Consider the following 13,642-nt stretch of genomic DNA (forward strand, 5'->3'; position numbering starts at 1 on the left):
CTTGACTGACTCGGATTTGACACCCAAACGCAACTGTATATAAATAATAAAAATAATCCTTGCATTTGATATAGCGCCTTATCACTTCTTCGAGACGTCTCAAAGCGCTTCAAATTCACTTCTTTCCCAAAAAAGGCACCCTATAGCATGTACAATCCCACAACACATCAGCAATACCTACAGCCTTACAACGCCTACAATTAATTATTGTTCTTGCATATTATTCTACAACAGTCAAGCGATTAAGTGATACAATTATTATTTCAGCATACCACAGTAATTAATTTATAACAAAAGCTCTAATGTGTGTCTTTCCATGTGTATTTTTTTAAGATGCACAAGAGTGAAATATTTGTTCTACCGGCACTTCTATGGATTAATTAAGCCAAATGACCTGCTTTGGTGCTGTAGATTTGATGTAATCTTGGTTTTGTATTCTGTTATTATGTTCAGTATAATAATTTCTGTCAAGTTATGTAAAGCTGTAAATTTTAAAAGTGAAATTATTTTGTACTGCCATGGCTGTTACAGTTTGCTGTGTTGCTGTAAGAAATTGCCTGGAGTGTCGCCAGAGGCAAAGGGAAAGGATGGGAAAGACTTCATTTGCCAACAGTAAGACCCAGGAGAATCTTCACAGTACAGGATCCAACGCAACCAAGGTAACACATCTGTTTTATATTATAGACGTGTATTTAGTCTCAATTTTTAACAAAGGACCAAAAAATTCAATTGGAGCCAGTAAACAGCACTATTTAATTAATAAAAAATGAAATCACTCTTGAATAAACAAGTATTTTATGAATTTGGTAGATCAGCATATTCTGTACAATATTATTTCTTCCCCTTCATATTCTGCGGGTTACTTTTGACTAATCTCTTTGTCTTTCTATACTATCATGGCCTGTCCAAGAGGTTGGACAAATAGCTTTTTTTTCATTCCTGCTCTGAACTGGCCACTAGGAGGTGCACTAGGCACAGGTTGACTTGCTTTGATTTTCCCTCCTCCTGATTGCCTGGTGATTTAGGTACTCTGTACATAGGGATTCAAAGGGAGAGACACTATACAGTATGTTTCATCATTACACAGTTAGCACCCTAAATTGCCACCAAATGAATAATTGTAATTAATGTCTGATTTATGATTGATTATTTCAGAAATGCAAGGAAGTAGGAAGATAGTTTTCTTACCAGACAAATTACATGATATTGAGGAGCACATTGGAAGGTTGTTGATATTTATTTTACACGATGCAGTGTTGTTTTGACCTGATAGTTCAAGGATAATGACAATTTGAATAATGACAACTTTATTCTGTTGTGCTTCAAAAACATAGTTTTAAAAAAAATAAAGAAGCCATCTATAGCTTAGATGGCAGGAACCTAAGAGCAAAGAGATCTAGGGATTTAGTTTGACTCTCTAAAAATAGAAATACCGGTAGGTAAGACTATAAAAAGTGCCAAAAGGGTCCTGGGCTTTATATTTAGAGGAATAGAGGATAAACGTGAGGAGGTAATGTTGAACTTGTATAACAACAACAACAGAATTACTTTTGTATTGTGCCTTTCACGTTGGAAGGACGTACAAAGGCACTGGACAGTCAGTGTTTCCTTGGTTATAAAACCTTGGTTAGACTACATTAGGAGTACTGTGTTCAATTCTGGTCACCATGCTACAAGGAGAATATATAAGCATTGGAAAAAGTACAGTGTAGTTTCACTAGGATGATACCAGGGCTGACAAGTTACTGCTAACAGGATCGACTGGATAGGTTGAAAAGGGGAAGAGACATTGAAAAGGGGACCTAATAGCAGTGTTTAAAATTATAAGATGATTTCATAAGGTTAGCATGAATCAGAATACGTGAAGAAGTGCAAGAATATGATATTTAAAGAGATTTAATTGTTCTCAACAACAGCAACTTGCATTTATATAACGCCCTTCACGCGGGGTAGTGTCCCGGAGTGCTTGACAGTGGCGAAGTCTAACATCAAGCCGGGGGGAGAGGGAGGGCGGAGATGACCGTAAGCACGATTAAAAAGGAAAGTCTTTAGGTGGGATTTGAAGGTGGGGAAGTGCGAGGGCATGAAGGGATTTGAAAACGAGTGAGAGGATCTTGAAATCGATCCGTTCGGTAATTGGGAGCCAGTGGAGCCTGGTAAGGACTGGGGTGATGGGGGAGTTTTACGCGGGTGAGTATCTGGGTGGCGGAGTTTTGAATTAGTTGAACTTTGTGTACGGTGGAGCTGGGGAGACCAGCAAGGAGGGCATTGGAATTGTCCAGCCGGGAAGTGACAAAGGCGTAGAAGAGGGTTTCAGCTGTTTTGGTTGTGAGCTACGAACAGAGGCGGGCAATTTGATGGAGGTGAAAAACAGATGTCCTTGTCATAGAAGCTAGGTATACACATGACAGGAGAGGGTCTAGAAGAGTATGGGAGGGAGTAAGGAGTGGATGGAGGCTTGTGTGGTGTATAAACGTGGACTGAACAGTTTGCCGTAAATCTGTGTAAACTGACATGAACACTGAGTTGTCTCAGTTTCATGTTGAATTGATCTTACCTCTTCGTGGAGGTTTGGTAATGATAAATAAAACTTACATTTGCCAGATTATTGTTTGAAAGAATGTAATTTCAGATGCAATGCTCACGAGGTGTGAACAAGGGCATGAGCTGCACGAGAGAGGGGTTGAAGGCAGATTGCTGGATGATTTCGCATCTTTTGGGTAGCATAGAATGATTCATTCTTTCACTTTTCCCTCTATTCTTATGGGAAAATACCTTGTGGATCCTCATATCTGTACACACACAATTTCAGTTCATTCCTAAAAAGCAGATTTTAGCTTGTGCATTTTCTAGCTTCTTCAAATGCATGATGTGTGTTCAATTCTAAATGTCATCTTTAGAAATGAGAGACTGTGTGTGGTGCAGTAGTAGGAGTCATCTGTATTTTAATAAGCTGCTCAATTTTTTCAGACTGGAGTTGAAAATGTCACTGGTAATCTTTCTCCAATTAAGGATCCTGACAGATTGCTTCAAGATGTGGACATTAACCGTTTGCGAGCCGTTGTCTTCCGTGACGTGGTAATTATTTTTTAACTAATGCTCTCCTGGAGTACTTGTTTTTCATTTGGATTATTTATTTCAGCTAATAAAATTGTTTCCATCTCATAGTAACTCCAATTTTAATCTATTTTGAAAGTAACTGATAATTATGTGTGTGTGCGTTACCAATAAAAAACATTGGCTATGTTTTAAAAGTATTCGTCCAGCTAGAACCCCCTTACCTGTTAGGGATTTGGCTTACAGGGTTGAGGGCACAACGACACTTAGATTGGATTACTGCTTGGCTTTGCTAGGTATTCTTTCTTGGAGTCAATTGAACTCCAGGAGTAGATGTTCATTTGAAACGAGTGGATAGTACCAATGGAGAATATTAAATGAAAATTAAATCTGTTCAATTTCACGTTTTCTTCCAGAACATTGATTTTCTTTTTGGCAAAGATGAAAAATTCACTTAATTTTTGCAACAGTTTTTCTGGATTTATTTCCTACAACCTGTTGCTCCCAATGGCAGTATATCAAAAATTAACCGCTATAAATATTCCCTAAACTAGATTCTGCACCTCTATGTGCTCAAATCCAGTGTACAATATTTGGAAATCCAGAAACTGAAGTGTTTACAGCACTCAATAGGAATTTCAAATATACTGGTTTTGGCATTATAGCAACTGTGAATACTTATAAGAAGGATAAAGCTATTGGTGTTATTTTGAGGTAGAAGATTTGGCTTTTGTTCTATTGTATTTGCACTGTGTTTCCCATAAAGATTATACTTTGGTAATGTTCTAAAACAAATCAAGCTGAAGCCTAAATGCCAAGGCTATGTTGAAGTAATTTTCATACTGCTGAATTTTAAACAAAACAGGTGAGAATCTATTCCAGCTTCACTCCAAAATGGTCCCTTAAAAGATCTTAGGTGGTTCTTTGGATAAATCAAAAACATTTAAATAATAAATAAATCCTTAAATTTGATATAGCGCCTTTCATGTTGGGAGAATGTCTCAAAACGCTTCACAGGATTTACTTTAGTAAATTTTGTGGCTGAATGCTGCAGCCATTTTGCGTACAGCAAATTCCCACACACATCCATGAAGTGAATTACCAATTTTATCAATAACATTTAGAGATGTTGGAGTGTTGGGATCGCAGAAGTGGTGCAAGTGGAAACTCGATTTTGTCTGCCAACCGCGGCCTAACCTGAGCTTCATGTGAAGTTTGAATAATGAAACTTAAGATCTGTTTTAATTGTGACAATGTCTTTATTTTAGTGAGATTGCGAAGTATGGTTGTTGAATGTTCATCCTATGTAATTTTAAAGGTCACAGTGTTCATCCTATGTAATCCTGTTTCAGTAGTCTGGACACCACACTAAGTCGGTCACTTTTGCCCAGTCACTTGAGTGACCAGATTAGTGAGGTTCTACTGTATACTGTGATAATGTACAACAACTTGGCGTTTACTCAGAAATAGATATACACTTAATTTTCACTATATAAAAATATTTTTGGGATTTGGGATGCTAAATTGCATTATTACTGTATTAGTAACACATTTGGCTATATCTGCATTGTAACTTAGTTAATTTTTTTCACAGGATGACAGTAAACAGGCTCAGTTTTTGGCTTTGGCTGTTGTGTACTTTATCTCTGTCCTCATGGTTTCAAAATACAGAGATATTCTGGAGCCACAGCGTGAAATTGCAAGATCTGTAAGCCATATAAGTCGAAATATTAGACAAGAAATAAACTCACCCACAAGTACAGGTGAGTCATTTTGCTGTTTTTGGTATTTTGTTTATTTCATATTAGAAATAATTATTCTTGAATACTTAAAAGCGCATTTTACAGGAAGATTTCATTCAACGTGACTTGGGATTTTTTATATAATATAAATTATGGTTAAAAATTGTGTGAGGTTTAAAATTTAAAATGTAAGCTATATATGCAACCAAAGGAAACATTTTTAAAATAAATATTTTCAAATAAGCAATTGAACCTTGCAACAAATATCTGAAAATAGTCATTTGGATGAATAGGTCATAGTTATATATTCGAGAGTCATTCCACTCCTGCTCTCTGGAAATCCATCCTGGAGTCCCCTACCTTCAACACCGTTAGACATATTTATTAAGACGCAAGATCTATCTTAAGACCCATTAACATGCTTAATAGTATTCAAATAAGACTGAATTCCACATATGCATTGAAACTGATTGATTTTTCTAAATTATACCACAAAACCTGGTTCTGGACATCTAAATTTCTAACGACAATCAAAAATCTATAGTTAAATCAATAGTTAAATCTCCTATTTAGTCTGTCCTCTTGCTCAAAAAAGAAGCTAGGTTTATTACACTTATCATGGTTTATTAAAATGTAAATCACTATATATAATTTTCGAGATGTGTGTTAAGGTTGAGGGAAGATGAATTGAAAGTTGTACCATAGTTTATCTTCATTTCCACCTTGATATTCAAGTATCAGTAATCTGACCTCACAATCTGGAGATTTTGATGAGATGGTCATTGCATAATAGGCAGAAAATCCAGTAACATTTAAAGTTGATTTACTGCCCTCCCACCTCCCCCCCTCTCCACCATCCACCCCTAACAAATCCTCAACTAGTCCCATCTGCCTCCATACTGATTTTTGCTATCTGTGAAGAAAGAAAAGATAGGTTTACTGTTTGGTATTGAATCTCCGTGAAATTGATTAGTCAAGGAGAAAAATGAAGCACTGTATTGGTAGGCAACTGAGCACATGCACCTGAGCAGCCACCAGCAGCAGAACAATTACTGCAGACAGAGAGACATATGCCAGAGGGTCTCATTACTCTGTTATATTGAACTCTGCAACTAGTACTATAATTTTCAAAGGACATATTCAGCCATGGATCAGCTTTTTGACACCCTGTTTGTTTTTTGTTGAGTACTGCATTTCTTTTGTTTGCTTTTTGTCTTTTGTACAACTCTCCACAATTAAAATATAATGTACTGCAAGATATATTGAAATGAAAATCATTTTGAATTGTGCAATGATACTGATATGTGTTCAATATTGTACTCCACATTTGCTCTCTATGTAGGTTGCTTTCATGGGCCACCTTGGTGATTGTGTTCTCTCTTCCTCTTCCTCTTGTGTACAAGAATTGTACTGGTGAATGTCTGAATCGTCAACTATGGGTTTACAGGAGATATAGAAGGCCCATTGATGGAGTTATGTCAGTGCCAGTGGTTTCTGCTGTAGTTTCTGTGGGTTCAGTGCTCTCAGTGGTGGAGTCTGTTGTTGTACAGAGCTACGGCAAAGATCTGATGCTGACTTAAGTGGCTGATGGCTTGATGGCTGCTACAGTGGAGGCCATTCCTTCAAGATACCCATTGATTTGTGTGAACATAAAACAGTGAATCCTGAGTTTTATGAATTCTTCCTTCGTTATTGTTTGAAACAGTTTTTCAAGAAAGTTGATGTCAGCCATGGATTTGCCTCTATAACAGCAGTAAGCATTTAGGAGAGACACAAGGATTTGAGGGTTCCCCCTGCAGTTGCTACTAATGCTGGTGTCCATGGCAGACTACTGTGAGGACGGCAGCTCCATTCTAGCAGGAGATGGTATTGAACATCTGAATAATAATAGACTATTCCACATTGTGAGATCTCCTTTTGATGTTGACTGAATGATGGCTAAATGACTCATTCAAATAGCCCTCGGCTGCTGGAAGGCCTATTTTGGAGTCCTGTAGCTCAGTGGTTAGAGCACTCGCTTTGCAAGCGAGAGACCTGAGTTCAATTCCAGGCAGGGCTTGGGCAAGTTTACTTACTCCACACGCCTAATAATAATCCCTCCAAAACCAAAAACAATAATAAATTGGTCATTTTCAATCTACGACTGTTTGTGGGACATTGTTGTGCGCAATTGGCTGCCGCGTTCGCCCACAAATATACAGTCAATTCACTTTACAGTGTCTTCTGTGAAGCGCTTTTGGACGTCCTCCCGACCTGAAAAGCGCTATATCAAATGCAAGGGTTATTAGTATTATTATTTGAATCTAGCCCTTTAAGATCTGAATGAGATGATATTTAGTGGTATCAAATTAAAGAAGATAAACTAGTCTAATTTTGGAGCGTGGCTTACAGATCCAGGAAGAGCATGCAAAATAGCATAAATACAAAATATCTGTAAGCACCTTGGCAACACAATTGGGCTTGAATGGTGTAATGCAGCATGTATACCCATTTCTTGTATGTTGCAAAAAAGTCTTTTATGTTACCTCCCCTCCCCCTCTTCAAAATTTCAGGTATCGGAAAACTTTGATATGCTTTCATCGTGAATGATTCCTGACAGCTGGAAGATTAACCCATCTCATTCATTGCTTTGTACTTCAACTTCTATTGATTTAGCCCCTATCTCAGTTGAACATTGCTATACCGAGAAGACTTTTTTTGAATAGGTGTCACTCTATATGGGGGCGGGTGGGTGGGGGGGGAGAATTTGGCCAGGGAATTGGTTCTTTATGTTTTAAAATATAAAATAAAAGTAAGATTTATTTTGTTTTTAGTCTGCCGGGTTTCTTAACATCCTTAAAAATCTCCTGTTGTGATTGAGTCTCCAGGCCACTTTCCTCTACCAAAACTCATCTGATTACTATTTTACCTTTTGTACCAATTTCTTTTTGAAATCTAATGTTTCTACTTTGGTACAAGGACTGTGAAGTGTAGTGACTGTATTTGTTGGGAAACATGGTAGCCAATTTGTACTCAGTAATACCCCACAAACAGCCATGAAGTAAATTACATTTTATTTGGGGGTTTTCTTGGCCAGTAAACTCCCTTCTCCTTGAATAGTGCCAAAGGATCTTTACTGTTCATCTAAACAGGCAGATGGGACCTGAGTTAAATGTCTTATCCGAAGATAATAATAATAATATAATAATCCTTGCATTTGATATAGCGCTTTTCACGTCGGGAGGACGTCCCAAAGCGCTTCACAGAATATACTGTAAAGTGAGTTGACTGTATATTTGTGGGCGAACGCGGCAGCCAATTGCGCACAGCAATGTCCCACAAACAGTCATAGATTGAAAATGACCAATTTAATTATTGTTTTTGTTTTTTGGAGGGATTATTATTAGGCGTGTGGAGTAAGGAAACTTGCCCAAGGTTTCGCCCTGCCTGGAATTGAACTCAGGTCTCTCACTTGCAAAGCGAGTGCTCTAACCACTGAGCTACAGGACTCCACTGTATCTCTGACAATGAATTTACATAGCACCCTTCCCAAGGGTAGCATCTTGGAGAACTTAACAAAGGTGTGGGTTGATGCTGATCTGGATAGAGAAGGAGGTGACCGAAGGCATGGTCGAAGAGGAAGGTCTTCCGGGGTCATTTGAAAAATTTCAGGGCATTTGAATGGCTGTCAAGGCATTAGAGGGGATTCAGAAGAGATTTGCTAGGATGGTACCAGGGATGAGTGGTTTGCCCTATGAGCAGAGACTGGAAGAACTGGGACTTCTTTCATTGGAACAATGATTGAGCGGTGAGCTGATAGAGGTCTTTAAAATTGTGGGGATGCTCAGCTCCAAAAGGCAATGCAAAAAATGAATAGATAAAATGGGAGCTTTAACCTTGAAAGGAGACAACTTAATACGATTAGCTACCAAGGAAAACATTGGATATTCTATTTTAGAAAAGATTATTACAAATCCTTTTAATTTAAGTGTCAAGCATTGAGAGAAAGTCTATTTTTTTTGGAAAATAAATTAGACACTCAAATAATGCTCTTGTTTAGTAGATATTTTTCAAGATGGGCAGAGATTAGATTTAAGAGTGTGTATGTGTCAGTGTTGCTGACAAAATTATACTCATTTCTATTAAAAAAAATTAGTGTCTGAGTTTCACTTTTCAATCAGACTTATATTTTAAATGTAAAGTCATGTAAGAAATGTAATTCTATATATATACTGGATCCAAATTCCATCATTTAATTCCCCTTTTCCTTATGTTATTCTTAAGCATTCAGAAGAAGTTTAAAACAGAATTTTAATTATCAATTTGAAGTACTGAAATAGCTTGCATGAATCAATTTGTATTTTGTGTTTTGAAATTATATTTGATTTGATGTTACTTGAGAGGTACTAATTTTCACTTTTCCGCTAGTACACACTTCTATTGTAACATTGAGGTGAAAACTACAACGTTTCATTATATAGTCAATCAAATTATATCATCAAATGTGTTGGTGAATCTATTATGAAATATTACATATTTTCATATCTTCCTGTAGATCTACCTGAGCAGCAGTTTAACATTCGATTGTGTGTCAGCCTGGCTCAGTGGTAGCACTCTTGCCTCTGAGGCAGAATGGTTCAAGCCCCACATGGGGACTTGGAATCACATAGCCTAAGCTGACATTCCAATGCAATGCTGCGGCTGTGTTGCAGTGTCAGACTTGCACTTTATTAGACGCTCAATTCATGGTTGTTTGTGGGCAGATTACTACGCGCATCTAGCTGCCACATTTCGCCCCCAAAATACCCAGTCAATCTACTTTACAGTAAATCTTGTGAAGCGTTTTGAGACGTCTCGACGACGTGATAAGGCGCTCTATCAAATGCAATCATTATTTATTATTATATATCATAAGAAAGATTTGGATGAAAAAGGCCCTTCAACCTATTTGATCTCATTCGTTCAGTATTCATACCTGGTTTAAGCATTGAGTCACCTCTGGTCAAAGTTACTATTGACACCCTCTCAGTCTGCACTTAGATCAGTTTAACACTCATGATTAGTAAACAAACACTGATCACTTTATCTTCCTCCAATATCTCAACTCCCTGATCCACCTATGTCACACTGCGCTTTCCTGGTTCCATTCCTATATGTCTCAATGTTTTTACTATTACAACACTGCTAATGAATCTACTGCAAATTAGAAGATTGTTCTAAATCGTTAATGGAGATATAGTGAAGACCCTGAGTCAGATGAGAATTCTGTTTCCATATGGTCATGTGCAATAAACAGGACTTTATCCTTTATCCCCTCATTTTCTTTATTGGCTGCCGTGTTTCACCCACAAAATACAGACAATCTACTTTACAATATATTCTGTGAAGCGCCTTGAGACATCTCAACGATGTAATAAGGCGCTATATCAAATGCAAAGATTATTATTTACTCACCTCGGTGATACTCACGGGCATGATGGCCAACCTCAATATGTACACTGATGGCACTCAACTCTACCTTGGAATCTAGGAACATGATTTTTTGTGTCTTGACAAGTCCAGGAACCCATTATTAGGATTGAACCATTCCATGCATCCCTACAAATGGAAATTCCAGAGATAGATTGTTGGAATGGAATGTGTACTCTCTCCCTGGAGGGACGCATCCTGCTTAGCTAATTCTAGAAAGTATTGGGTGCAGGTTAGTAGGAGCCGAGGCTTGGGGAATCCAGCGTGTGCATTGGGGTAATGCTGCAGTCTAACCAGCGATGGACCAATGATGTTCTGGCAAGTTCCTTGTTAGACAAGTCCTGGATGATCCTAATATTACTTGGCTTCCTCGCCTCAAGCTACAGTTTCATCAACCTCCTCAGTTACCTATTCCAGCTCACCAATCCAGTGTGCAACCTTGGTGTTCTGTTCTACCTTTAGCTTGCTTTCCGGCCCTATATTTGAAACTTTCTTTGACTCTGAGCAAGGCCAAAAGAGCAGTCGAAGGATGGGTCTTCAGGCAGGTGTTAATGGGGGCAAGGCTGAGGGTCTTCGAGATGGAATTCTAGAGAGCAATGGCAGAACGTCTGAAAGCCTACCTGCCAACAATGGGCTAGATAGGACATGGGGCTTGAAACAGGCCAGTGTTCACTGATAACCTTTAAATAATTGTTAAACATAGTTTAGTAAAACTGGATGTGTTGGTCTACAAATTTAGTTCAGAAAGCTTAGGCTAGATAACATTAGAACTCTGTGTTTTAAAATCATATTGTGAATATGAACATGTTGATGAATTTTAAAATGAACCATTGAGACAAAATAAAAGCTGTGGCCAGCTGCACGTAAACTGCATTAGTTCAATGTGAAGCTCGATGCCTCATAGGGCTGTGGCTATTTAAAGTCCTTATGCTGCTTGCTATTGTGTACGCTAATGCTGTTTAATTCAGATGCATTATGAAAGAGAGTAGCTGCATTTAACTAACTTAACTGGCAGCAAATTGTTGTACCACGCTTCATAAATCGTGGTCAAACAAGACTTTTGGGAAGGCTGTAACAAATAAGGCTGCCTCTCGACAACTGATGTCTCTGGCAGAACTGAAGTCCATATTTTTCTGTAATTTAAGGGTGATCTCATTAGTTGCTTTGATAGAAGGTATTAAAAAAGGCATCTGGCAACTAGCCGGCTCTACTAAGGCTAAAGGTCATTGGGTCTCGTAATATGCCGGCTGTCTTTGCATGGTGACCTGACCTGCTGCTACACAAAACAGATGAGAACTGTTTAAAATTTACAAGCTTAATAACTAAAAGGGTCACAGATAGTTAAAAAAACTAATGTTGTACGTTCCTGTAGCTGTTTGCTTTTACAATGGTGGATTGAAGTAAACTTCTATATTGAGCTGTGGGTAACACTTTTTTCTTTGTTTTAGTTACATATGCTTTACTCAGGAAAATTCATTCAAAAATAATTTGATGAGTTTTTAGTTGTTGGATTTGTGCAGTGCACAGTGTTTCCTTTCCACTCACAGATAGGGGGATTTTTTCTTTAAGAAAAGGGAACCTGATGGAGTAGGCTTACTAATATCTGGTTCAAGAAGATTGAAGATTCATATTTTAGTTTTTCAAATCTGAGTACAGGTCTTACCTGGTATTTTCATATTAATAAGGTTGCAATATAGCGTAAGGTTCATCATCAGTCCTCAAGATGTCAAGTTGGTTATTTATTTTCAGAAGCACCATCAACAACAGCAAGAACAACAAAATTATATTTATAGAGCGTCTTTCACGTCAGGGGGACTTCACAAAGCGCTGAACAGTCAGATGTCGGGGCCTGAGCATGGGACAGGGGTGGTGTAGGGGTGAGGGAAGGCAGAGAGGTGGGAGGGAGACTAAAGGCACGGTTGAAGATAAGGATCTTGAGACCGGCCTTGAAGGATGCAAGGGAGGAAGCGAGGCGAAGGGATCGTGGGATGGAGTTCCCGAGTTGGGGGCTGAGAGGCTAAAAGCCGGGCCACCGATCACTTTTCATAGATAATCGTGAATTCTTCCTGTAAATGTTCTACTTTATATGCTTTGCTGCTTTCTATGATACTTAACCAGCCTTGATTACAGCAATAAAGCTTGAATGCCAAGAGTTGGTTCTTGATCACAAGATCACAAGGTTAGAATGAGGTCCATCAGTCCATCTGAGATTATTCTTTCAAAATACCCATCCTACTGTTCTCCCATCACACTTGTGATATACTTTCCAGTGTCCTGGCTTCAACCACTTTTCCTGACAACCTGGTCCAGTCGTTAATTACCCTCTGAGTACAATAAAAACTTCCTAGTATCTTTCCTCAAATTGCCCTTTGCAACTCTAAACCTGTGTCCTCTTGTATTACTGTACATCCTAAAGTTTTGTACTGTGTTTACTTTTTCAATCCCATTTAAAATGTACCTCTATAAGGTTCCCTCTGTAAGTTGTCATCTCTCAAGACTGACAAAATCTAGTTTTTCCAATTGTTGCTCATGTAATAAATCCAATAATATCAAAGGCTATAGGGAAAGAGCAGGGGCAATTGCATTTGAACCGATAGCTCCAATGGTACAGATCACGATGTACTGAACAGCCTACTATCCTGCAAAGTTTCTATGATTCACAGCAAAAGTAACACAATTTTGAGTAAAATATGTTGGTATTTCTACTTGGGCAATCTTTCTTTCGCCCTATTCTTTGAATGTGTAATGTCTTGTATTTGTATATACATATATATCTTGTTCTATGTAGTGAGGGGATATTGCCAGGAGGAGAAGAGGATAGCTTCTGTCTTCTCCATATTAAATGCAAGAAATTAAGGCTTATCCACATTTTGATGTATGGTAGGGTAGATTAACTGATTAATTATGATTAACTGCACTAATGTTCCAAACTTCATAAACTGCAAATACAAAAAGTGGTGGTGCCCGCAATAATCAGAATAGATAAATGTTTTGTGGAACACGTTATTATCGACTCAACTTATTCAGGTGAGAACAGAGCTTGAAGGTCTTGTGGTTCCTTTTTCTTACTGCATAATAAGAAAAATATGAAGGACACATACAGGACACAACTGTAGTACTTAGGACTAAAAGGTCTAAATGGAAGGTGCAAGTTGGTATAAAGTAATGGAGAAAAATGTTCAGTGATGATCACAAAAGCAGAGGACTACATACCCGTTAGTCAGCATGTTGGTTGAAGTGGATCATAAAGCAGTAACGCATCAGATAATATTAAATTATTTAATCAAAAATCCTTTATTGTGTTAAAATCCTTGAAATGTGCTTTTATCTTTGTTCTATTCAATATGTTATTCTCCAGTTAATTTATCTTGCTAGGAACAATTGGACAGAGATGG

General features: G+C 38.0%; 1 protein-coding gene across 1 annotated transcript in view; it reads left to right on the forward strand.

The window, feature by feature from the left end:
- Positions 1 to 13,642, forward strand: part of nbeaa (neurobeachin a) — a 219,380-nt gene that overhangs the window by 136,247 nt on the left and 69,491 nt on the right. The window contains exons 29-31 of the mRNA XM_042334427.1: positions 532 to 659; positions 2,971 to 3,078; positions 4,652 to 4,820. Coding sequence (XP_042190361.1) covers positions 532 to 659; positions 2,971 to 3,078; positions 4,652 to 4,820 — 405 coding nt within the window. The remainder of the gene's footprint in view (positions 1 to 531; positions 660 to 2,970; positions 3,079 to 4,651; positions 4,821 to 13,642) is intronic.

Source organism: Callorhinchus milii, unplaced genomic scaffold (assembly GCF_018977255.1).
Source record: "Callorhinchus milii isolate IMCB2004 unplaced genomic scaffold, IMCB_Cmil_1.0 Scaffold4, whole genome shotgun sequence".
In the NCBI taxonomy this organism is placed as follows: Eukaryota; Metazoa; Chordata; class Chondrichthyes; order Chimaeriformes; family Callorhinchidae; genus Callorhinchus; species Callorhinchus milii.